This window comes from Octodon degus, unplaced genomic scaffold (genome assembly GCF_000260255.1).
Source record: "Octodon degus isolate 3935 unplaced genomic scaffold, OctDeg1.0 scaffold00134, whole genome shotgun sequence".
In the NCBI taxonomy this organism is placed as follows: Eukaryota; Metazoa; Chordata; class Mammalia; order Rodentia; family Octodontidae; genus Octodon; species Octodon degus.
This window is the reverse complement of record NW_004524710.1, coordinates 5828481-5855769: the sequence shown is the minus strand read 5'-3', so window position 1 is coordinate 5855769 and position 27289 is coordinate 5828481. Positions and strand designations below refer to the sequence as shown.

The following is a 27289-nucleotide window of genomic DNA, read 5'->3' as shown; positions in this document are numbered from 1 at the left end:
ACTATTGTAAGTTTGAGGCCAGCCTGGGCTGTGAAGTGAGCTCAAGGCCAGCCTGAGCTGCATAGCAAGATGTTGTCAGAGAGAGAGAGAGAGAGAGAGAGAGAGAGAGAGAGAGAGAGAGAGAGAATTGCTTTAGTCACTTTCTTGTGGAGACACAATACCGAACACCCTTAGAAAAGAGAGCTTTATTTTGGTTCATGGTTTGTAGGTTTCCAGTCCATAGCTGGCTCTGTGGCAGAGAGGCCTGGCTGAAGAGACACAGTTGTGGCAGGGTAGGCAGGAAAAGGAGAGAGATCAAGGAAGGTGACATAGAGAGAGACAAGCCCCCGCAGGCCACATGCAGTGACCCGCTCCTCCACACCCACCTCTCAGTGCACTATGTACGAGTCCCATAACCCAATCACTTTCCAAAAGCCTTACTTATGAGTACATGAGGCCTTTGAGGTAGATCTAGGTATGAATGCTAACAGTAAGGTACGCCAAGGCGGTCAAATCAGCAGTGATCAGTGGAAAATATGTTCATTTATCCCAATTCCTATAGTGTCAGTGTTATTCTATGGGATTCCTTCTATAGCTTCTCTTTCTTTCTTTCTTTCTTTCTTTCTTTCTTTCTTTCTTTCTTTCTTTCTTTCTTTCCTTCTTTCTTTCTTCCTTTTCTTTTCTTTTCTTTTCTTTTCTTTTCTTTTTCTGAGACAAGATGTTGCCATATAGTCCAGACTGAACTTAAAAACTCATATGTAGCTCAGCCTGGCCTCAGACTCATGGCTGTCCTCTTACCTCAGCCCCTGAGTGCTGGGATCACAAGCATGTATCACCACACCCAGGTGATTTCTGACTGCCTTAAGAGCAGAACAGAGTTCCTGGCCTGGTAAGGAATGGGGTTCCCAGTCAACCTGGAACAGTTACAATGTCCCCTCTGCCCTCTTCTCATGACACAGTGAGTTGCTCCCTGGAAACGAGCATACCCTTCTGCCCAAAACTGTGCTTTCCTGCTAAAGTTATCACTGATTGTTTTAGTCCTCAGACTGTACAGATTAGGTCGCATGTCATAAAAATACATGTATGGCAGCAGCAGGGGTCATAAAAATCTGATAAGCATCAGTCTTTACAATAAAGCATACTTGGAGTGTTATTGGAGCATAGTGATTAAGAGATTGACAATCCAAAGACGGACTCTACTAACTGGTAGTCACATGACCGGAAGTGAGAACAATGCTGCCTGCCTTAGTTTCCTGGCCTTCTAGTTGGGACAGTCCTACCACGTTGTGATGATTTTAACAGAGCAATAAAAAGAGCCTAGCGCGAATGTGGCACATGGAACAAGCAATAAATACAAGATGACAACTATTATCCTCAGCTAAGTGAACAAGCTCAAGTGCAAAATATTTCCCTGACTGGCTCAAGTTCACTCTCACTGTCAATGGGACCTAGTATGACTCCACAGCCCATGCAGTGAACAACTGCACTGTTTTCTTTCTTGCAGTCACTCTTGGTATTATAATCAATGGTCTCAGCAACAAGCCCATGGAAATCCTTAGCAGGTATAGACTGGGAAGGGTGGATAAAGCCCCAAAGAACAATTATTTTTAGTCACACTTTTAAAAAGCAGGAAGAAAATCACTATTACTATTAGTTACTTTAGATAAAAAAAAAAAAAACTTATCAAGATCTATGGTTTGCGCCTATTTTGTTTGATCTTTCTTTCTTTTTTGTTCTTCCTTCCTTCGTTCCTTTCTGAGGCAGGTTTTGCCTTGTAGTTTAGGCTGGTTTTGATCTCACATAGCCCAGGCTTACTTCTCACTCTCAGCAATCCTCCTGCCTCAGCCTTCTGAGAGCTGGGATCACACGTGAAACTGCCTTTGGCTAGCTTGCATGTGTTTATATCAGAAATTAACCACAACTACTGCTCATTCCTTCTATCCTTGGAACAATTGATTCAAATAGCTTCATACTAAGGATCTTTTCATGAGAACTAGTTCACTATGTGATCTCAGCTCAACCACAACATAAAAGAGTCTTCACCACTTCGATGTTTAACTCTGAACTCTACACTATGATCTTCTGACCTGTCGTTTGTCTTTAAATGTGCTGCAGGTCATGAACTCTGGAATTTGCACACAGTAGGGAGGTCATGTAAGTTTTAGCCACTGAGTCTTGGGAGATGGCTATGGTTGTCATCAGAACCTCACAAGCGTCTGACCTGAAAAAGTTTCAGAACCACTAGGTTACGGTGAGGCTTTCCCTCCAGCCCAGTGAGAAGGGTGAAAATCCAGGAAGCCACTGCATGGAAGGAGCATTCCGTCCTCATCTCTGTATTCTGACATGACTCTTAAACCTGCTCATGTCTGTAAATCCAGCACTGGGGAGACTGAGGCAAGGGGATGCCTACGTGCCAATCCACTAAGCAATTTTGTGTACCAATTTCTACTTTACTAGAGTGGGAGTATCAATATAGTATATTATAGAAAAAGAAAATGGGTCTCAGCAACAAACAAACTCCAAAGATTTTCCTATCCTTCTACTCATTCACAGATACAATAGGTGGGTGTGGTATGGGTTGCCTTTATATTTCTGTTCTTGTAAAACAGAGGTTTTTTTTTGGTACTAGGAATCGAACTCAGGACCTTGAAAACACAGCACTTTGATTAGCGCATATGCCCACCTCTGAGGTTACAGCCAAAGGAAATCATGATTCTGTTGACAAAAGAAGAGGACAGGAACATTGGGAGGCCCCATACATTTACAAAGGCAACCCGAATTGCCTCCTTGGGTTGTGGAGGAAAGTGGAAATAACATCTCTAACATATATGTGAGTTGGATGTAGTGGCACACACACTCCTGTAATCCCAGCACTCAGGAGGGTGTAACAGGATTGTTTGGGGTCTGACACCAGCCTGGGCTTCATAACAAGTCCAAGATTATCTGGAACTACATAGTGAGATGCTGTCTTTAAACAACCAAAAGTAAAGAAAATAAATACAAAAATAAAAAAGTTAAAATATAAATTACAAAGACGTTCAGTTTAAAATAGTGGCTGGATAGAGCCTCCCTGTCAATTCTCTTGTAACTTGTAGAAATAAATAAAAGCACACCACCAAAGGGAGTGCTGGGGGGAGACTTCGCTTTATCCACATCCACACTATCGCTAAATTTGGTGAAGGAGTCACAAACTATACTATCTCAGCGCAGCTAAAAGCCAGGTTTGCCGCCCACCCCAAGATCCACGCTGGCAAAGGGCAGGACTACATCTGTCTACTGCTTCCACTTTCTTAGAAATGGGAAATCCTCCAAAAGGGGCAAGTTTGCTGCATTTTGGTACATTGTTATGTAAATAAGGCATCCTAAGGTGTGTGGAGGGGAGGGGAGGGCTCAGAAAGAATCCTAGAAGCCCAACAAGTTAGGAATTGCTGATTTTCTTTAAGCTTATCAGTTTATAGCATCAGAGAACCCACCAATGGGGCAGAAGAAAAGAGGAGACAGCAGAATTTAGAGAGCGCTTGCCAGCCTGCACTCCAACTGTGGATCAATACAGGAGCCCTACCCAGTATACTCAAGAAGGCCGGAGGACCACTAACCGCTTGGTTTCATTTACTGGGTCTGAGAGTTTGTCCACTCAGTGTGTGGAAGGGGAGAGAAACAGGAATCATACAAAAGCTGGGTGTGAGGCGCATGTCTGTAATCCCAGCACTCTGGGCAGTTGAGGCAGAAGGATCGTGAGCTCAAGTGTGGCCAGGGCAACTTAACAAGTGCCTATTTCAAAATCAGAAGCTATGAAAAGGGCTAAGAATGTAAGCCAGTGGTAGAGCTCCCTTGGGTTTGATCCTTGCGTGATCCACAGAACCGGAGGCGGCGCGTCCCTGTGAAAATGACCTATTGAATTAACCGGAGGTTATTTTAGGAAATGACCTGGCACAAAAGCAAGCTCCCAACACTGAACGCACAGCAGCTTGTTCTGCCTGTTCTGCCACCTCTGACCCCTCTGTGGGTTCTTGCCACAGCTCTTGGGAAAGTGCTTTAGGACCCCCATGACACCCATTTCCAACCATCCCGGCCCCAGGCTCTGTGGAGGCTTCTATTGGGTTGACGACCAGCACCCCTCAAGTGGATCCATATGCCAACCCTGGCTTTTCTGTCTCTTTCCACTGATCCATTACTCCGAGTTCCAAGTCTTCTCAGACTTTAATCTGCTTCCTGTGGCTTCCTCCCTGGCTGCTGGTGGCCTAATAGCCTTCCTTCCCCCCGTGGCTCTACTTCATAGCCCTGCTCGAAAGCAGATGCCTTGGCTCCTTCTGCAGCAAACACTGCCAGTTCTGTGGCATTTTCTTGCTGCTTTTGGCTGTAACTCTCCCCTTTCCAGGGCCTGATTGTAAGACACCATGTGGGACAGACCCGAGGGGAGGGGTGTAGTGGGCGAGGGAAAGGGAAATTGCGTAGAGGGGGCAAGATGAGTCTGGATTCACTAGAGGCCTAAAACAGTTTCCTACCAACTTGGTGCTCAGATGCTTTGGCGTCAGCTGGTTACAGGGGACACACTTCCCGTGGGCAGGATGGGAAGGGTGCTTGTCAGTGGAACCTGCCCTTTCCAGGACTGAGTTTGAGGGGCTTGCTGCTGGCTGAAGTTCTGCCTTCGATCTTTGCTCCTGCAGGTACTTGCTTATCCTCCAGTTGATGGGCAGGCCGCCATCTCCCTGGGCATTATCCCTAGGTGTGCCCAGCAGTGCCCTTACCTTCTATGTAGAATATGGACCGTTTTACTCCTACCATACCTGAGACGTGTTTTAGTGAGCTCTTCTCTGTGTCCTGTCTTCTCCACTGCAGCCAGTCAGGCAACTGTCTCCACCAGGAAAGGCAGTGTGGCCCACCAGGGGGGGCTGCAAATTTGAAACAGTGCACAGCACCAGCCCATGCCAACTCTGAGGAAGGGCGGAGACCACCACTGACTCCATACGGGCAGCAGAGGGGGGCAACCAGGAGGTCACCAGACCACAGGCGAGGGAACACAGAGTGACAGTTGCACTCCATACTTTTCAATAAACCCCCTTTCTGGGTTACACATTGATGCCACTGATCTATGCGTAGAGACAGTGTTGCCTCCCAACAGCCATTTGGTAGTGTCTGAGATGTTTCTATTAAGGGAAATGGCACAGCACAGAGGCCAGTAGTGCCACCAACACCTTGCAGAACATAGGACTGGCCTCCATGAGTATTGTCTGTCAAGATGTATCAGCTCCCAACAATGAATGTGACAATTATGTACCGCAAAGATGTACTGATTAAATCAAAATAAGACAGCAACAAAACATACAGAATTATCCAAACTCCAGTGTCACTAATAGCAAAATAGACACCTTCTGCACCTACAGTTTAGTTGTTTATGGTCATGGCTAGGTCTTGAGAGATTTTGACTGGGAGATCGTTTGCCAATTCCCTTGAAGATTTGTACTGTGTAAATCTCATGAAGTAAATCATTCTTCATTCATCTTGTGGACGCCAAACCCTAAGTCAATTCCCAAAAGGATGACCTGAGTCCTCTACCTTTTCAGTATTGCTGTACATTCCTAACTTTCTTTTCAAATACTTCAGGGAGCCTCAGTGACTCCCCATGGCTTCACCCCAGGTGCCTCCTAAGTTGTGTTCTAACTCAGATCTGGACTGGAAAGGGCTGAGGTCTGGAGTGGTTTGAGTTTGCCTTCCAAGAGTTCATGTTCTGTATCCTGGTGCCAGCGCACTGGGACCCCTGGGTGGCAGCCCTCTCAGAGTCTTGCTCTGGTTTGCAAAGATCTCAGTGGTGGGTGTTTGCCTCCCCAGGAAGTGCTACAGGACATGGCAAAACCTTTCAGTGCTGAGAGGTCTTTGGGACTGGGTTTGCGCCCTCAGAGGGCCTGGGGGGGCCTTGTAAACTCTTCCTGTGTGCTTCTGGACCAGGAGGTGAGAGCTTTGCTCCACCCTAAGCTTCTGCCTCATCTTTGTCTACAGATGTCAAGCAATAGGCCAGCAGTAGTGAAGCAAATCCTCTCACACGATGAGCCAAGGAAAGATGGTGGTGTTTATGAGATGATGAACTCAGGTGTTTGCTACAGAGCAGAGTGACTAACACTGGCCTATTGGAAAGCGATGCCGTCCTGGGCTCACAACCCGGAGAGGATTCATACAGTTCCCACAGGACCACTCCTTTATGCTTCTCTACTGTGTGGTGACATGGCAGGATGTGGGTGGGGCTCTTGCTAAGTCCTGGCTCTGTGATGTTTAGGTTTTCCAGTCACTGGAGTCAGGCACCAACAAACCTGAACATGTGTACTGGGGATTGAACCAAGGCCCTTACATGGAGCTACATCCCGAGCCTTTTTAAAATTTTTATTTTATTTTATTATTTTTTTATTCATTTTAATGAGAAAAGATAAATAGCAAGGAAACAGTTTCAAAACAGGTCAGTAGGACAGTTACAATAATTAATACATTGCATAATGTTGTCTTTGGAGTGGTTATTCAGAGGATAAGATGCAGACATGATATCTTGTCTAAACAATATTAGTACAAACCTTTCTTCCCATAAATTTTTATTTCAACACAGGGTCTCATTCATTCACTAAATTTCCCAGGCTGGCCTCAAGTTTGTGGTTCTCCTGCCTCAGCCTTCCAAAGTGCTGGAATTGTGGGTGTGGGCCACCATGCCTGACTACCTATTTTCTTTCTTAAAAAACGTCCTGACTCAGGTATTTTGTTATCAGAGCACAAAACATACTAAAACTGAAAGTGGAGAAAGGAAAAGAGAAATGTATATGCAGTGCATGATTTTATGATTCCTTTGGTTCTCCGTCCCGCACTCCCACACTCCTACTCCGTCTCCATCCAGTGGATCTCACCTCTCACCTCTGCCCACTGCTCTTCAATCCTGTGTGTCCTGCAGAGTGGAAGGAGCTCCTTCATGAGGCTGGAGCAATGGCAGACATCCTTCCAAGGAGACAGCTTGTGGTATGCTGAGTGGATCCTCCACCTTCTCAGCTACAGAAAGGTCACTGGCTGCGTGTTGGTAAGGACTCCTGCAATGTCATAGTTTCACTGTTTAGAATACCGTGGTCAGTATTTTCTTGTTATCGTCTCTAGTTCTTATTTAAACAAAAGTTCAAAAGATTAGGAGAAATGGTGTTTATAAATCCCACTAAGACAAGTAAAAAGGTGCTATTTGGAAAACAAGCTTCTTCACAATTATTTTTTATCATTTCTACAAATAAGCTTAATTTTTGATGGTATCATCTAAGAAGTTAGGGGTGCAGGAGATTTGCCTTGAGTAAATGGAGATCCACTTGGGAGGGACCCCCTAGTGAGTGGTGGAAGCCTGACAGAAGCAGCACGCGGCAGGCTGTGCTTCAGCCATGCCTCAGTTGGATTCTGTGACATGGAACCAGATCTTTGTGTTCTCTAGAACTTATTTTCCCTTTAATTCATTCATTTGTGTCCAAGAATTCCTGTTAATACTTATGATAAGGGAGGCATGAAGCTGATAACTTATGGGTATCAATTTAGATTGGAATGATCCTTTTTAAACTCTAATTTGAAGAGAGGCCAAGTAGCTCCCCTGAATGATAAGTTGTTGGTGAGTCCTGGGTCCTAGGACGCAGCATCTTGCCCTCTGTCCACCCCAAATTCCATTCATCCCATCCACAAGATGCCCTCCAAACTTTGTACCTATGTGTTAATGCTTAACACTTACCAAATGAAGGAAATAAATCTCTATGGTAGCTAAACAAAACGTGAAATTAATTCACATGTACAGAAGCTCTGTAGTTTATGGTCATTATTTCATATTTTAGTACTCAGGATAAATCTGTTCACTGCTGATAACTAAATTGAGGCAGTGGAAATAATATTGGATGTGGAGTTTAGAAATATGTTCTTATGATTCCATTACTTAGCTCTAGGTCTGTGAGTAAGCCCTTTCACTTTATACCTTAATTTTCTCACCTGTAAAGTGAAGGATAAGGGAAATATCCTAAAAAGTTCAGTAGAGATGTTCAGACCCAAGGTAAAGAATGTTGTGACTTTATTTATTTATTTTCTGTATTTTAGCGAAGGGTCTACAGGGTATTCAGGGACTCACTACTAGATCGAACAGACTGGTAGTGTTTCTCCTGTTTACAGTCTCCCAAGTGCTGGGATTACAGGTGTGTGCCACAGTCTCAAGCACCATCTCAGTGCACCGCAGGGGCGGGGCCAGCACGGCAGGCCCGGGGATCAAACTCCCAGCCCCTGCGCCTGTTGTGACTTTATTTGTTTGTTTTAAGACAGGGTTTCACCTTGTAGCCAGGCTGGCCTCGAATCCATGATCCTCCTGCCTCAGCCTCCTGAGTTCTGGGATAGCACCATACCCTGCTAAAAGTGCTATAACTTTATGTTTGAAATACAAAGTACATGGGGCCATGACAGAAATTTATAATAATGGCTTTTGGGTAGGAGAGAGAACTTAACAAAGCTTTAACTACATAATGCATTTAATTGACATACAAAAAAATATCCAAACTCTGGGATAATCGGTTTCACTTAAACGTTCATCCATTTCCACATCATCAGCCAGCTCTATGCCCATTGATGTTTATGACTTAGTTTAAAGCTCTTTTCTATGCACCCATCAATGAAAATGCACAGAGGCCAATGCTTTCTAGAATTCACCCATTATGAATATAAAAATAAATTATTTTGTTGTATAAAACAAGAAAGAAACAAAGTTTACATGAACAACTTCAAAGTCTAATGGAAGAAGAAGGCAGGATGTGGTTCTATTTGTTTAAAATTGTTTAACTTTCTCCATCCAAGGAGTGATAGAAATACCAAAAGGAATGATTTCCAGGAGAAACTGAAACTTTTGATGGTTGGCTTAATAAAATAAAGCTACACATTAGCGAAGCCGAACTCCAGGATGATTCCAACGCGGCCGCTCTCAGATGCGTCCTTGCTGGAGCCCGTCCAACCCCCAGGCTGCGCGTGCTGTAGCCGCCATGTGTCATCTGCAAACCAGATAGTTTCTGTGCAGGAAGGACCAGCCAGCTTTCTTGGCTAAGCTGCTGCCATAAAACGCACAAGTGACTTGGATTTTCATGCTTTTTAAGGATATTCTACTTTGATGCACAGGATAGTTCAGTCCATACGGTCGGGAGCACTACCCGAAATGACTGGGTGGTGCGCATGTTTTTGCAAAGCCAGGACACGTTTTGTCAAGTTGTTTTGTGTTATGCAAACCATTACTTTACCATTCAGATAAAAAAAAAAAAAACCTTTGCAATCTAAGCAAAAATAATACAAAGTATGTTTAAACACTCTCAGACATTAGGAATAATTTGTCTTTAACATGCATCAGCTGCCTTTTGAGATCATGTGCAAAAAGCAAAAGCATCACGGGATTTCTTAAAAGAACTGGAAAACGAAATGTCAGAACTGCATTTTTACACTCTGCCGGGGAAATTCCTGCCTTGTATAAAACACCTACGTTCCAACACCTCATGTTTGCTTTGGAGACTTGCAAAGAGTTAATACAGCTTGTTTGGCATCAGATATCAGTATAATGGGCTTTTACTGAAGTAATTAAAATTTGTTTATAATTAATACAGATGAATTGGTTTCTGCACAATAATAGTTAGGAGATTAACAAAGGCCACATTTTGGCAACAGGACTACATTCTTTTCCAAGTGCTGTGGGACCTTATCCAACGAATGTCTGTCCAATCCGGCACATTCTTCAGAGATGCCATATGGCACAGCTATGCATTATGACTTTTTTTTCTAAAAGGCAGCCATATGACATAACTGATCTTTAAAACGTTGTCAGAAGGCATTACCTGGGTAGGCTTCTAGCTGCTTTCCAAAGCCTTAGCAAGCACGGGGGCTATTAATTATGAGCAAAAGAAATGTGCACGCGCACACGGGAAGCTTGGCATCCTTTCCTCCCTCGTCACAGCTGATCATCTCTCCAGCCATCTAGCTGGGAAGCAGGAGCCTTTTCAGAAAAAAAAAAAAAATTCTCACAGTGAAAAAAAGAATGTATTCTGCTTTAACACACAGACTTAGCAATTTCATTACAAAGTTCCTGCACTCTCGACCCCAATGTGCAAATATTTTGCTGCCTGTATGTTTATGAGATCTATTAAGACAGAAAGAGGCAGAGACAGAAAAAGAGAGAATGAGAGAGACAGAGAGCAAATACAATGCTGTTGAAAATAAAAATTTTCCAATGTTTAGAGTACTATTAAGGCGAGAAGAGTGATTGTTTTGTGGCAGTAGCACATTTCTATTTGGCATTCATCCTCAATTTTAGATAGCAGAAAAGGTAAGCAGTGCGAATATTTTCCCTCTGATTTCCTCAGAAAATTAGATTGCGCAAGGAGAACATCCATTTTAAACTTTCTATTTTTGTGCGTGCTTAAAACACGTTGCATTCGTTTCTATTTTTAAATGCTCTGTGCCGAAACTTGGAGAACCACATGCAAGCAAGAGCAAAAGAGCAGAGGCCAAGCCTGAGTGCTGCGGGGCCTCTGAGGAGAGCCGACTCCGGATCTGTGCCCGCTGCCGCAGGTCCGCCTGCTCTCACGATGTCCCCTGACCTCTCTGTTTGGACCTCATTGTCTGTGAAAGCAAACTCCCTCCACCACGTCTCTCCTGAAGTCGTCCTTTCCTATTCTGGTTTACTCCCACTCCTGCTGGTGAATCAGTGCAAGAACTTTGCAGCCGTCTTTGACTTCTCTCCCCTGACTCCTGTCCCATCCTCCAGAAGATTCTATGGGTACCAGAGTCCACTCTAATTTACCTGGCTCTGTGCTGCCTGCACTGCTGGGAGGATAACCACTGGCAGGGGAGCGTTCTTTTGGTCCTGGTTTCTCCCACTTCTGGCTGATAGGAAGCTTCCATGTCAGCAGCCCAGGGAGCTTACCAAAGTAAAACTCAGATTATGTCGCTTTCCTAGTCAGACTTCGTGCATGGTGTGTGTCATGTTTAATCTTTTTCTTTTTTTTTTTTTTTTTTTTTTTTTGAGACAGGGTCTCTCTCTGTCATCCAGGCTGGCCTTGTACTTACTGACCAGGCTGGCCTCAAGATAATCCTCCTGCCTCGGCCTCCCCAGGAATACAGGATGTATTACCACACTTAGCCATGATGGTTAATTTCGTTGATAAAACCAGACTTTCTAAGTAGTGTTCAAATTTTGTTTGTGGTCTCTTTTACTTTTAAAATGAAGACTTAGCTGAGCGTGGTGGCACACACCTATAATCCCAGCACTCAGGAGGCTGAAGCAGGAGGATCCCTACAAACCCAAGGCCAACCTGGGTTAATTTCAAAAGTCAAAAGCTATCAGAAGTAAAGTTCTCAAAGGATTTCCTTTGTCTTTCTTTTTAAAAAAGATCCTCTCAGCTACCACATGGCAAAAAAGGTGGTGGTGATGGAGACAAGGATAGCAGGCTGATGTTTAGGTCAGAGAAGAGAGAGGTTCAGGCCTGGAAGGGGTCTGTGAAGCTAATTTAAGACCCATTTGTGAAAGGAAAAGTTCACGGAACTTGTGAAAGGAAGGTAGTGAAGAGAAATCAAAGAGAACTCCTAGATCGTATCTTAATTTAGTCTGGGGAATGATATGATTGTGCTCTTTTACAAATCCTCAGAGATTCAGCCCAGTTTAATAGCTTTATGTCATCACAAGCCTTGTTAATTAGAGTCTTGCCAAATTGCTGTATCCTTGCTAGATATAAAGATTTTTATGAAAACAAGTGGGAGTCTTGTGGGCAGAGAGCAATATGGGAAATAAGAGAAACTGATGAGAACAAAATTTTCTTGGACATGAGGTATGATGAAAACCAAAGCATCTCATAATAACTTGGTAATTAATGGGCTCATCCTTTTTTCTATTTAGCCAGTGAGTAGGGTGGGTGTCTTTGTATCTTTCAGGCACTGTGTGGGTGTTAGGGGTCACATGGTAGGACACCGGCACGCGATCTGCTCCACTGTGCAGACCAGCGTTGACCACACCACACCATCCCGGTGGAGAGAGACACACCACATGCCATCTTTAGTAATTTGAGCTTATTCTTCTCATGGCAAAAAGCAGGCCATCAATAGGAATAATTTTTTCTTTGTTAGTGATGTTTGCTTTAAATGAGAACTGATGAATTTTTAAGTATGAATTATTTTGTATAACTTCCCCTTTTTTGGAATCCTTATAAAGAACAAAAGAACACAAGCCCTTCCCTGTACAGTATGTTTCATTTTCATTCCTTCTTCAGTATTTGGCCAAAACAAGACCAAGTGTCACGTGTCACGTGTTACTAACTTCGGATAGGGTGGCCTGGACCTGATGTCATCCCGGGGGATGGGCGACACCAGGAGCGTGGTCCACGCTGGGGTCTCTGTGCTGTGTCCCCACCTGGCAGCCTGCTCTCTCCTGTGCGTCATACTTACTTTCCTCTTACATGGCCCAAACTCGCTCTGCATTACCTGTTTCTTTTCCTACAGTGAATAAAAACTTGCCACCATTTGTGCTTGTCTGAATCAGTTCTTCATTCAGGATTTCAGAAAGAACCTAGACAGCCCCTCCAGAAGGGGACTCCAGCACTGAAAAATGTGATGACACTGCACCATGGAAAATGCTTAGTGTTATGACAGTAACTGGAGAGGGAGGCCAGGTCACCTCACGTATTCTGAATATAAATGTGAAAGCTCATCGATGCAGATGTTTATGCCTGCGTGGACGCCTGGATTGGATTATATGCACACCCACATGTGGCCTGGCCATGCGTTTGGTGCACTAGCAGCATCAGTGTTATCTGGCAACCTGTTAGAAATGCAACATTTGGAGCTTTATCTGAGATTTAATAAGTAGAAACTTGGGGAAGGGAGATGGAAAGGAGTTGCAACTTGTGTCACAACCATTCTAGGTTAGATGCTTGGTGAAGTTTGAGAACTGCTGGACTGCAGGATATACATTCCACCCACCTTCGCAGCTTGTTTCCACTGATTGCTTAATATGACCTGGCACTCATTTCACTACAAGGTTAGGGCTGGCCTGGTGGCTCAGCGGACTAAAGAGCCTGGTTAGGCAGAGCCCAGTGACCAGGGTTCGATTCCTGGCATGCCTTGCTGGCCCCACTCCCAGGACGTGCTGAGATGGTGATTGAGACTGGGTGTGGTGGCACGTGCCTGTAATTCCAGCGCCTAGGAGGAGGCTGAACACAGGAGGATCACCACGAGTCCCATTTGTGTAGTCAGACCTTGTAAGATCCTGTATTAAAATACAAAAAACAAACAAACAAAAAAAGGATATAGCAGTAAGCCAGGCAAGCTAGGTTCCTCTCTTCCTAGCAAGAGAAGCTAGCAGTGTATACTATTAGCTGGGTAGAAGCAGGGAAACACAAACTGATTTAAATATCTGGAATAGGCTGGGTAAGATGGCACACATCTGCCTTCCAGGCCTTGGAGAGGCTGAGGGAGGCAGGAGGATTTGAGATTTGATCTCAACCTGGGCAATCTAGTGATTCAATGAGACCCCACCTCACAATGAGAAATGTGAAAGGGTTGGGGATGTAGCTCAGTGTGAAGGCTCTGGGTTCAATCCACAGTTTGAGGGCCAGCCAAATAGCTCAGAGGATTAAAGTGCTTGCAAGCATGTGGAGGGCCTGGGGGTTTGATACCCCGGCCTGCCGTACTGGCCCTGTCCCTGGGGTTTGCTGAGACAGCAATCGAGACTGGGTGTGGTGGCGCGCCTGTGATCCCAGCTCTTGGGAGGCTGTAAACAGAGGGGTCACTAAGATCACTACAAGTCCAATCTAGTAGTGAGACCTTGAACACCTTGTGGACCCTTCCCTAATATACAAAAATAAATAAATAAATAAATAAATAAATAAATAAAATCCTCAGTTCAAAATAAAAATACATAACAGAGAAAATTAATACAGGAATTGATATCACACAACACAGAAAAGTGAAGACAGTAGAAGTTCTCATAGATTAGCAGCAGCAAAATGTGACTTTTCTCCTAAGATCCAAGGGCAAAGGGAGATGGTGGCATCGCTGTGCAGAAACCAAAGCTGCCCGACAAGACTGCCAGTACTTTTTTATCTGTCTGTTTGTTTGCTTTGAGACAGGGATTCACTATGTAGTTCAGATTGGCCTCGAACCCATTTCATAGCACAGACTGGCCTTGAGCTCGCAGTGATCCTCCTGACTCTGCTGCCTTAAGGCTGCTGTTACTGGTGTGTACCCCCATGGCTAGGTAACTGGGGGTACAAAGGAGTGGCAAGTGCTTTGGACATCTTGAGACTGCCTGGGCACAAAAGGATGGGAAACACATCCTGGTTGCCTTCTTCTTCCTTTCGTGGGTACCTCCCACTAGCTATGCCTGGGAGGAAGTGATGCAGTGGGGTCTGAGAAGGAGCCTGCAGGTGAAGGTCTACTCTGACACATGGGGAGGAGCCGAGAGGGCGCACCCCCACCAACGGCACCTGCTACTCCTACAGGATGCAGAGCGGCACTTAAATTCTCCTCCCAGTGTGCATTTTGCACCTGCCATTTGCAGATAAAAGCTGAGACATGTTTTTATTCATGTACTTGTTTATTTTTGCTGTAATTGTTTTATTCAAACATTCGCTGGCTTTGATCCCCCTTGTCTGCGGTCCTGTGCCACTTACACGCAGGCTGTCAGCCCAGGACCCTGGCATGGCCACCATCCTCTCTTGTCTGCACCACCCAAACAAGCCCTGACCCTGAGCCACCTTCTGCTAACTGACTTTTCGTCTGTATGGCAACCGTTGAGAAGAAGCCATCTCCAGTCACCTCTCAGTGGCTTCCCTTTGTCCTAGGATAGAGGGCCAGTCCTCAGTCTTCCTGATCTGACCGGGCTCCTCCTGAGAAATTTCTTTCTTTCTTTCTTTCTTTCTTTCTTTCTTTCTTTCTTTCTTTCTTTCTTTCTTTCTTTCTTTCCTTCCTTCCTTCCTTCCTTCCTTCCTTCCTCCCTTCCTTCCTTTCTTCCTTCCTTCTTTTGGTATTTAGGACAGGATTTACAGGATCTATAGGATCTCACTACATAGATCAAGAGTCATAGTGATCCTCCTGTTTTCAGCCTCCCAAGCACGGGGATTCAGCATGCCCTGGGGACGGGGCTGGCACGGCACACTGGGGATCGAACCCTGGCTCCTGCGTTCTGCCTAAGCAGGCACTTTAGTTTGCTGAGCTATCTGGTTGGCCCTTCTGAGAAATATTTTAAACTTGTACTTTCTGTGAAAAGTCTGAAAGCCAGGCATGGTGGTGCAGGCCTGCAATCCCAGCGCTTGGGAAGCCAAGGCAAGAGGGTCACCAAACGTTCAAGACCAGTCTGGGCAACAAAGGGAAACTCTATCTCAAACAAAAAGAAAATAAGAAAAAAAGAGGTCTGGATAAATTAAAAGCAAGCATTGCGGGAAAATAAAGTTCCACTTTATATTTTATTCTGTCATTGTGATAAATTTGTATTCTCTACTAAATGAATGAGATATTTTGCACAAAAAGATGCTCATGTGCAAACAGAATAGGTGGATTAATTATACCACATTTACTATCAATTCATTTTTTTAATACTGACTTCAGTGATTTGAGCGTTCCAAAAGCTAAGCACTGACACAAATCATGTCTCCAGAGACTATGTGCTTTGTGCTGATCAATAATTATTCTGTTAATTATGGAGATATAGGGAAAATTAGGCCATTTATAATTCTGCATGCACAAGAACAACTCTTTAAAGCTGAAAATACCTTTCTGTTTAGATTGGCTTAATGTTCTGGAAGATGATTAGCCCACTCCCTCAATTAAACTTTTTCAAAGACTATTTTCTTATTTTTCTACCAGGTATATTTTGATTTTAAAAGAATAAAAACTAAAAAATCAATGTCAAAACCAAAATGCATATTTTTTTTTCCCTACTGGGTTTACCCTAGCTTTTAAAAACACAATCTGTGGGGGATCTTGTATTCATTCAATGAATATCTAATGTGTGCTAAACTAGTGCAAAAAATTAAGGGGAATCAAAAGAACGTTAATAAGAATAAAGTTTGTGTAGAGCGTAAAACCAAACTTGTGTTTTGAATAGCATGCTCATCAGAGAGGTTCCACTTGTTAGATGTGACTTTGTTTTTATCCAGATGTTTGGGGACTGAACTGAGCTACATCCCCATTGTGTGGCGTGCATGCGTGCGTGCGTGTGTACGCATGTGTAATTCTGAGGCAAGTTCTTACAAAATCCGTGCATCGCCCAGAGTGGGCTTTGTGAAATTTCCACCTTCCCGCCTGGCCTCCTGGAGTGACGGGATGACAAATGTACACCCCCACACCTGGCTATGACCTCTTATTTCATTAGGTCTAAGAGTAATCGTCCATGCAGGTGATACCTTTCTTTACCGACATAAAAATCACCACTTCCACAACAAAAGGCATGTTAACTAACGAAAGAGCCCAAGAAGTTCACTTAGTCAAAGTTTTTAAGCGATGCCGGCGCCTTTAGAAATGAGAGCTAAAGACTCAGAGAAAACTGGCCACTTTTGCATCTAGGCTGGATGAGACCAGACAGCTGCACGAACGGATCTGACCGAGGGAGCACCCGCCAAGGCGGTCGCCCAGGGGCTCCTTTCTGCTGGTCCGTGGGGCTAGGCCCCTTTGGAACCAGGGTCTTCAAGGGAAAAGGAACTCGGTGACCCTTCTAGGTTTTGTGACTTGCTTTGAGAGGATTGGACTGTAGGTGTTGTGATGTAGCCTGAGACGAATGAGCTCTGGTCTCTCCGACTCGCTTCGTGGGCAGCAGCGCGGCTTCAGGAAGCCAGAGGAGGGCAGGTTCGGGAGCTTGGCGCTGTCGGGGTTTCGGAGCCAGACAGTCAGGGATGCGAAGCAGAGGCAGCAGGGCCGGTGCACGATGAGGCTAGAGGCCCAGGTACGCTCTCTGCTGTCTGTTTGGAGCGTGATGGAAAGTGAAAGCGTGGCTTTTTTTCTTTCTTCCTTTTCATCTTTTGTGACCTAAGTATGGAACCCAGGACTGGACGTGCAAGGCCAGGGCTCCACCGCGCAGCTACATCCGTTGAAACAGCGTTGTTGGCTTTATTTTGCAAAGGATCCAATGGCAGAGGAAGATCTGTAGGAGGAAGGGGGGGGGGGAGTAGTGACCAGGGACCAGAGCTGGTGCCCGAAAGCGGGCAGGCTCTGGACACACTTTCAAGGTGGCACCCATAGGGCCTGCTGTCAATTGCCCATGGGAAGGGACAGAGCCGGCCAGTGTGACTTCCAGGGTTTTGCTTTGAGAAACTGGAAAAATGCGCTCATGGAATGTAAATGCTGGCAGGGAGACAGGCGAGCAGAGTATAATCCCAAATGCATTGCAGTGCCTGACTTAACGGGCCGGGAGAGTCAGGAACACGTTCCCGCGCAGTCATATTTAAACTGGAATCTGAAAAATGCCTGAGAGTTGGCTGGGGAAGTGTGCGAGTCTTCGGGGGTGGGAGGGGCTGTGAATTTCTAACATTTGCAAAGATCCTACGCAGGAAAGAGCCTTAGAGCCATCTGACTATGGAGCAAACTCAGCGGAGAATCCAGGTCACCATGTTTGCTTCCTTCTCCTCTACTCTTTTTTTTAAAGGTAGGAATTGAAACAAGGGCTGCTGTATATCACTGAACTACTCTCAAAACAGTTTTACTTTTGGATTTTGAGACAGTGTCCCACGCAGTTGCCCAGGCTGTGCTTGAATTCGGGAATCTCCAGCGTCAGCCTCCCGCCTAGCTATTGATTACACTTGTGCACCACCACGGCCAGCTTCTCCTTTAACGTACGTGTACATGTTCTTCCAAGTCTACCCTTACCAAAGACACTATTTTCTTAGCAGAATTCTAGTCACAAGTTCTGGTTATAGAGATCTTTCATTTAAAAATGATATTGTTTACTTGGGGAAAAAAGATGAAAAAACACGTCTATGCTCACTATCTGGAGTTGATATCTATTAATCATATCAGCTCCCAGTCATTTATTTATTATTTAATTTTGAGACATAATCTTGCTATGAGTCTGGGGCAGACCTTAAGCTCACTTTGTAGCCCAGGCTGGTCTAGATTTTTTTTTGTTGTTGTTTAATTTTTCAAAACATATTTAGTTCAGGGTCCATAGGGTTTCACTACACAGGTTGGACTTGTAGTGATCGCTCCTGTTTTACAGCCTCCCAAGTGCTGGGATTACAGCCATGCGCCACCACGCCCAGTCTCATCTCAGCTTGCCCCACGGGTGGGCCCCACGTGGCAGGGCAGGGATCAACCCCCAGCCTCTGTGTCTACTTAAGCAGGTGCTTTAATCCGCTGAGCTATCTGGCTGGCCCTCCAGGCTTGTCTAGAACTTGCAACAATTCTCCTGCCTCAGCCTTCTGAGTGCTGCTGGGATTATAGGTGTGCACCACCATGCCCAGCTATAAAGGACATTCTTTAAGGATTTTTTTTTTTTTTTTTTTTTGGTACCAGGAATCAAACTCAGGACTTTACACTTGCAAGGCAAGCCCTTATGCCACCGAGCTATATCCCCAACCCAGCTTTTTAAAAAATAGAAATAAGAGGTTCCATACCAAGCTAAGTTCTTTTTAACCACCCCCACACCATCCTCCTGCTTTGCACTTAGCAGCAGAAGCCACTCATGTTAATTTGATTCTTTTCCTTTCATTCAACTTTATATGACTTTACATTTATACACAACTCATGCCTATTTATAGACTAATGGAGTATTTTTGTTTATTGTAGCTTTTCAAAATTTGCATAACTATTATTCATGTACTATGCAGAATCTTATTTATTTATTTATTTATTTATTTATTTATTTGAGACAGGGTCTCACTACATAGCTCAGCCTGGTCTCACACCCACAGCAGTCCTCTGGTCTCAGCCTCCTAAGTGCTATGATTAACCCATCTGACCTTCACTTTTATTTTTGATTTTAATTGGAGGTAGGGAGTCAGATGTTTCTCACACAGTGAGGGAGGGAAGGGAATGGGACGTAAAAAGACTTAAGGCATGTTATGTACATGTTCCAACCTCCCACAAGGAACATTATGTACTGCAAACACATATTAGTAAAAAGTTCCTACTACTTGATCTCCTCGTTTGCTCATTTATTGACTTTTTGCTATAGAAATTGAAAACATCATATTTCTCTCCTCATCCTGGCCTAGTGTGGCATCTATCCCATTCCCCAATAGCAATTTATATTTACTGATTCTATTGATGGTGAAATCCTACTTAAAACTGACTGTTGGGCACATCATATTTATCTTCCCCTGCCTTTTGACTTTTTGCTTTTCCTGGAGTTAACAATTGCCTTTTGCTTTTGTGTGTGTATTTATCCCTAATCTACTGTCAATTTATTCAGCTGTCTAATCTCAGGGCATAGGCATTTGGGCATTCTATCCATTGCCTTTGTGGGAGTTACTCTGGAGACTTGACTGCTTCAGTCCTAGCTGACAGTCTGAACCTGGTGTAGATCCGACATCCGGGAACCCGGTGACCATCGCACTTCCAATTCTCTTCATCTGCCCGTTTCGCCGCTCCTGTTGCACACCTGCTGCTCCTTCCACCATATGTCCTCCTCCTTCTATTACTTCCTCCTTTAAGAGATGCTATTTCTCAGTTGCATGAGAGCAAATGCATAGGAGATACTTCCTGCACTTCCTTCTAGCTGCCAGCTGGATCCAGGTATTTGTGCACCTCCTATTCCTCTGGCACTGGAAGCTCTTGGAGAGCAGAAGCTTCCTTAATCATTCTTTTGGCTCTTCAGGGCAGGAAATTAAACAACTAAAACTAAGAAAAATTGGTAAACTATATAAAGTATACTCTTCACTGATCACTAGCTTGTGTTTGGATAAAAATCATGAACCAAACTATCACAGAGACATTTCCCAGCACCCTCACAGACGGTGCACAGGGGCAGCTCTGGACCAGTCTGTACATTTGACTGAGATTTTAGTCATTCCTGTGAGTGTTTATACTGTACAGACAGCTAGACAGGTGGTAAAATTTTAAGTTTGATAATTCCCACTTAGGTGTGCATATATAGGTCTTTGCCATTTTTTTTCTGAATTTTTAAAAGTCATACATTGTTTTGCATATATAGGAGTTCAATCCCTGGTACCACAAAAAAAGATTTGTACTTGGAAATGTGTGACTCTGGCCATCAGTGTCTGATGGGAACCAGTTTCCCACAGTGAGTGTGATCATCATGTACTGCAAACATCAGATTCAACATATATGACATATGTGTATGCAGGGCAAAAAATGTAAAAGAACCAGGCATTGTAGCACATGTCCATAATCTCAGCATTCTGGGAGGCAGAGGCTATATATATATATATATATATATATATATATATAGTGTAGATCTCATGAAATAATTCACTATCATTTAATATCACTATTTCCTCATATATAGTTGCATAGTATTTCTCTCTACCCCCCCCCCCTTTGGGCTTTCTCTTTCTTTCTTTCTTTTTTCTTTTTTTGGTCTTTTTGAGACAGGGTTTCACCATGCAGTTCAGGTTAGCCTTGAGCTCACTTAGTAGCCTGGGCTGGTCTTTACCACACAGTGATCCTCCTATCTCAGCCCCCAGAGTGCTGGGATTATAGGCATGCCTCACCACAACTGACTCTCTGACTCTCCAAGCTGGACTCCTAACTGCTAGTCAGCACGGGCCATACCAGAATTGGTCTTTCAGTGTTTATAGTATTGGGATGACAAATTGATTGAGATTTAGATTTAGAATTCAGGTTACAATCTGAGCTACACAACCCACTAATTTGTAAAGTTGTCTTCAAGTCACAGGACCTTGTACTAAAGAACTGCAAATAGTGTTTGTACCCAAAATATACCACAGGGATAAATGGCAGCATATGTTTTATTATGACTCTGAAATTCATCTCATTAGAATACAACTAATTGCCTTTAATTAAGCACTAGTATTTTAAAGTACTAATAAAATTCAGAAAACCAGGTTCTTAAGAACTAGAATATATTCACTTTTTTGAGAACATCTAATCAAAAGTCATCTTAGTTACTTTTCTCTTGCTGGGACAAAATATCTGACACCTAAAATGAAGGAAGGAAAGGATTATTGAGCTCACAGATTGTGGAGGTTTCAGTCCATACTTCACTGGCTCCAAGGTAGCTTGGCACATGGCAGAGGGCAGCAGTTTATGTCGGCAGAAAATAGCAAAGCAAAGGGAAGACCACAGCTGCAACTTCTAGCAAGCCTCTGTCCCTTCCTTCCACACTGACTGTGAAGATCCAAGCTCTCCCAAGGAAGTGCGTGGCTGTGAAGACCAAGGAAGTGGAGTGAACCTTCCTTCCTCAATCGCCCTTATGTATCCTTTAAGTGCTGAGTCACTTTGGGCAGGACCTCCATGCCCTAGGGAAGGGTCTCACACACCCTAGGCTGTGGAATTGCTGGGATTCAGTCAAGCTGGGCTCTTCTCAAGTTGACACAATGTATCAAACACTACACAGTCTAATAGTATAAGACAATTACAAGATTAATTGGGTATGATTATCATACAAAAGGAGTAATCATATCACCTGGGTGACAAAGAAAACAGTATTTTTAGGCAGGCCCATACTATGTAGCCCAGGCTGGCCTCAAACTCAGTGATTTGCATGGAACTTAAGTGACATCCACTGGCTCATGGAAAGGTTCATTCGCTCTGTGGTGGCAGACTTGCTTCTTGGGCAGCTGAGTGCATGCTGCCTCCATCAGGCTCTGCCCTGTGCGTGACTTCAGAATGCCCTGTAACTTCAGGCGCTTGAGGAGTTCTCCCAATCGGATATATACATTTTTCTTATCTAATTCTCTGCTTCCCTCCGCTCTGCAGGCTATCTTTCAAGATACTCTTCCTACCCTTCAGAAAAGCAGAAGAAAGAATGTAAGTCACGCAAAGCTTTCATGTCTGAGCGCTGCTTGTCCTGGTGACACCTACGCTCCCATCCTTGAAGTCATACCGCCTTCAAATCATTTGCTTTCATCCAATTTGCTAAGGCATCAGCCCCGGCAGAAAACTGTACCATTGCTGTCAGCTGTTTATATTTTGTTTTCTAAGTCTGGCACTCCACAGTTTTCTTCCTTAGTATTTCCCATACAAATAAAATGCATTGCCACTCAGTATGCCGTGTGACTTGGTCATTGGTTCATTGCATAGCTATTAGTGTTAGAATCTGTTCATACAGAGGTGAATAATCCCAGCCCTCCAGGAGGATCACAACTTCCAGCAGCCTGGGCTTCAGAGTGACTTTGTAGCACCCTGTCTCAAAATAAAATATATAAAAAAGGGGAGGTAGCTCAGTACCAAGGCCGTTGGTTCAATTCTCAGTATTGGAAAATAAAAAAGAATTTAGTCTTACTGCAAAGTCATACAAAAGGAACTAATAATAATAATTACAAAAATGGACAAACAAGGCCTGGAGATATAGTTCAGTGGCACAGCAACTTCCTGGCAAATACAAGGTCCCCAGTTCAATTTCCAGTATGAAAAAGGAAAAGACAAAACTGGGATACATTTCCTCATTTCCTACTTAGCAAGAGTGAAATAAAGGGACTGCCTCTACATGTCCTCTCTATTTCCTCCATTCTTCCTCTATCTTCTGTTGCTTGGGCTTTTGTCGGTGTCACTGCAGTTAGAGAGACCTCTCACCAGAGTCACAGGCAACATCTCAGACAGCCAAACCCAGTAGGCAATTCTCAGTGTTGTTCCCCTAACCCCGACTTCTTGGCTTCTGACACAAATTAATCATGAGACACCTCGTCAACCTGTATTCCAACCACACTCAAGCCCCGTACGCAGGTGGCATTTCCCATGAGACTCACTGTCCCAGTGCCCCCTGACTTTCTTATGCAGGTAGCAGCCCAGCTCTTCCTGGTCTGTGTGATACTGCCCTGCCAGCCCTGACCCTATTTGCTGCTGCCTTGGTCACCAGCCTTAGAGTTACTCTTTGCTTATCCCACAGCTCACCTACCCCTACCTAGAAACCATTCTGTACCCATCTGTAACATATTTTAGAATAAACTCTTCCCTCAGCGGGCCCTCTAGCTCCTACGTCCTAGTAGTGGGCTCTCTAGCTCCTAGTTCCTAGCCAACTCCAGCAGGACCTCTAACCTTCTAGGTACTAGCCAACCCCACAGCTGTAGCTGGGCACTGTGGCAGTTTCCTGGGCACATGTAATCTTTTCCCTCTTCCTACCTACTGCCCATGTCATCACTCACCTGGGAAATTCCAGAGACAACCAGAGAAAGGAGCCTATAAAGTACAAGTCTTGTTTCATGCCCTGACTCACAAATCTTCCTGGCTCTCTTTGAAAAAAAAAAAAAAAAAAAAAAAAAAATCCAAATTCTAACAGTGGCTTAGAATGGTTGATGATTAGGTGTCTGTCTTCTCTTCTGACCTAATTTCTGTGACTTTTTTTTCTGATGATAAGATCTCGATTTGCAGTTCAGATGGGCCTTGAACTCGCTATGTAGCCATTGCTGGCCTTAAGCTCATGACAAGCTCCCTGCATCAGCCTCGCAAGTGCTGGGATTGTGGGCGTGTTCCCACATGCCCAGCTCTATGAGTCTCTTAGCTCATTTTGTTTCAGTTGCTGCTCCCCAAATGCGCCGTGCTCACAGGAGTCTCGAAGCTTTTGCGTTTGATGTTCTTTCTGCTGGAAGCCTCTGCTCTCAACTATTTGCAGGCCACTCTCTCCTTAGATCCCTGCTCAAACACAGATTTCCTCCCCAGAATAGCAGCCACTTGCCACCCTCTGTCCCCCCAAAAGCTTCATATGTACAGTGTTAATTAATGTTTCACATTGTATCATATTTTCTAATACGTTTGTTTGATGATTGTTTCTCCAATTAAACATAAACTGTATAACAGTGAGAGTTTTCTTGATTTTTGCCACTGAGTTCCAGTGTATAGAACAGGGTCTGGCAACAGACTAGGTGCTAAGCAAGTTTTATTGAATGAATAGACGAAGAAAATTACAGAATGCTAGACATGGTGTCAGAGAAACATAATTATGTTCAAAGGACCGGAGAAAACATAAGTGCCTTCATTCCACAAATCTATTTTGAGGGTCTATAATGCATCTGACATTGTGCTGAGTACTTGGAATAGAAGGCTGTGCAAAAAACAATTCCTATCTTTAAAGTTCTCATGGATTCCAGAGTGATAAATATGAAAATATGTGTACCAGTCACCTAAGAACTGGAGCATGATATCTCCCCGGCATTGCTCCCATGCTCTTTTTGCGATTCGTTCAGGGTCTGACTATGTAGTCCAGGCTGGCCTCGAACTTACATTCATAAGCTGGCTCGGACCTAGGAGCTACAGGGCCCCCTGCGAGGACCTAGGGGCTAGAGAGCCTGCTAGAGTAGGCTAGGACCTAGTGTTGGGGTTATAGACGTCCACTGCCATGCTTGTTAGTCTGCTGAGATCTCTTACACTGCTTTTTAAAGTTTTATTCTCTTATTCATGTAAAATCATGTATCTTTATCATAGTTTAATTAACCCACAATCATCCTGCATAAACACAGGTATTTTATTTTATCCCCAAATTAAAGCAATGACACTTGGGGCTACAAATTCTGCGACTATAGTCAGGGTGGAGGTAGAGTTTCAATAGACGAAGCAGTTGGATCATCATCTGGGTTCATGTTTAAAATGATTTATTCATAGCAGCCTTTTCTCCTCTTTCTTTTCTTCCTCTTCCTTCTTTCATTCTTCCTTGGTTGTCTTTTAGAAGCTGGGTCTTAAGACATAGTTGAAGCTAACCTTAAACTCTCTATGTAGATTAGGTTGATCTTGAATTCAGTGTAGAACAAATTGGCCTGAACTCATAATAATCACCCCTCTCAGCCTCCAGGGTGCTGGGATTATAGGTGTGTGTCACTAGACCCATGTCATAGTAATTTTCATTTTTATGTACTTAGTACAGGGTCTATAGGGCCTACAGGGTCTCACTATGTAGATCAGACTTGTAGTGATCCTCCTGTTTTTGAGCCTTCCATGTGTTGGAATTATATGTGTGCACCACCACACCCAGTCTCATTCGCCATCTCAGTGTGCCCTGGGGGTGGGGTGGCATGCACGCCAGGGATCGAACCCTGGCTGCTGCACTCTGTTTAAGCAGGTCATTTAGTCCGCTGAACTATCTGGCCAGCCTTTCATAGTAATTTTCTTTAGAAAAACACCCATCCATGTCATTGACCAATCAATTCATTTTGCTTTTATAAAATTAGTAGATAACAGGGTCGTTATCTAAAATGGAGTTAAAATTCCACTAGTTAAAAAGATGAGGGAGAAAAGGCTTCACCAGGCCACTGATGTGAGGAAGTTTCCGATACAATATTTGGCGTACCTTTATCAGGAGAGGGCTGGAAGACAGTAACTAGGGGGCTAAACTGAGTGTGGAAATAAGGCGGGGTTGCTGAAATCTGTCCATTTAGAGCCACCTCATTTAGAGCCCTGGGTAAGAATTCGGGCAGTAGTCTGACACCAGAAGTCATAGTAAATCAGAGCAAACCAAAAATTCAGACAAAGAAAATACAATAGCTCATATGCAAAAACATGTTAGGACAGCAAATCTTTTATCTGTATCTTACTAGAATGTAAGAGCACCAGTCCCCTCAGCGGCCAATTCAGTTCCTGAGGATATGAGCTGGAATCCCACGTAGACCTTGTCTTGAGAAAGGTATAGAAGCAGAAATAATGGAAAAAAATTAGGAAATCACTTGATCTATAGCTGAATAAGTGTAATTTTCGTATTGTGCTTTCAAACAACATTGGCTTTCAGCAGAATTTGGTGGCACGTGCCTGTAATCTCAGCACTGAGGAAGCTGACACAGGAGATGCATGGGTTGGAGGCTGTATAACAAGACCTTGGTTCAGTTGAAAAAAAATAAAAACTCCCAAACCCAAAAAACCTATGCTTCAAATATCCCAGCCATGAGCTGGGGAGAAAGCTTGGTGGTCTAAGCACCTGCCTGTCAACCAAAAGGGTCTGGGTTTGACCCCCAGTACTGCATGTTCTGGTGGTCCAGTGCTGAGCCAGCCACTGGAATCTGGGCATGGTGGCATACCCCTGTAATCCCAGTGATGGGGAGGCCGAGACAGGAGGATCACTATGAGTCTACGCTGAGTAGCAAGACCCATACTAAATAAATTAAAAAGTAAAAATAAAAAGATTTTTAAAGCACCAAAAGTAAAATATCCCAGCCATTAACCCCAGGGCCCAAACTGTCTAATGAGAAGACTCAGAACTGGTAGACACCCAAGAACTGGAAGGAAGGGCTTAGGGTGCCTCGCCTTGTTTTTTCTTTCTTTTGCCTTATTAATAAACTATAGAGAAAATTGGTCTCATCTCTGTTTATTCTACAATTCCTGCAGATTAGGAGTGTGGTTTTAAGCAAACTATTAATTTTAACACAATTATATTTCAATAAAGCATTCTTGCTTTCCCATGGAGTTCATTACAGTAGGGGGTTGACTTGAATTAAAAATAGTTTTGTGCCACCATTTGTCGTACTTTATAGTAGGCTAAATTATATGATGGGATGCAAACAGTGAGAAATATCTTAAAAGTAATTTATCCACCCTGTGATTGAATCTCTTCGGCATACCTTTGCCATGTAAATACTCATTCTTCTGCTTGTACACCTTGGTAATGGGGAAACCACTTAAAAGACAGTTCTTTCCACTTGGGGGACAACTCTAAATTTTACACAATTCTTTTTGAAACTAAGCCAGAATTCATATGGAGCTTTCAACTAAAGCTGTACTGAACTAGGCAGAAGATGATAGCAGAAGTACTAAGGTCACCCTAGGAACTTTCTGGGACACATCTCTGCTTCTTCCTCCAATGTTCTATTTTCCCCTGACTTTTGGGTGCTGTTTTGATTTTTGGTACTGATCGAATGCTTGCCAGGCAGGCGCTTATGCTGCTGAGCTGTGTCCCCGGGCTATTTTGACTTTTGAGTTAAAGAGAAGAACACAGTTGAAGTCTTAGACATTTAAAAAAAGAATGATAAATCAAAAACTACACATTATACAATGCGTTATGAAACATGCTTTATTTAAAAAAAATAACTGAGCTTAAAAATAAGTTAAGCATGTCAGTCAAGAAACTATGTAAAGTCCAAGAGAATCTAGGTAACTAACAGGCAAAAATGCACAGAAGAAGCTAGGCATGATGGTGCACACCTGTAATCCCAGCACTTGGGACACTGGGGCAGGAGGATTGTTGTGAGACCAG

General features: G+C 43.8%; 1 protein-coding gene across 1 annotated transcript in view; it reads left to right on the top strand.

The window, feature by feature from the left end:
• The window catches only part of LOC111812654, a 43249-nt gene extending 21073 nt beyond the window's left edge, over positions 1 to 22176 (top strand). The window contains exons 3-5 of the mRNA XM_023701381.1: positions 6854 to 7030; positions 16799 to 16924; positions 21877 to 22176. Of these exons, the coding sequence (XP_023557149.1) occupies positions 6854 to 7030; positions 16799 to 16924; positions 21877 to 22176 (603 nt within the window). The remainder of the gene's footprint in view (positions 1 to 6853; positions 7031 to 16798; positions 16925 to 21876) is intronic.
• The last annotated feature ends 5113 nt before the right edge of the window (positions 22177 to 27289 follow it).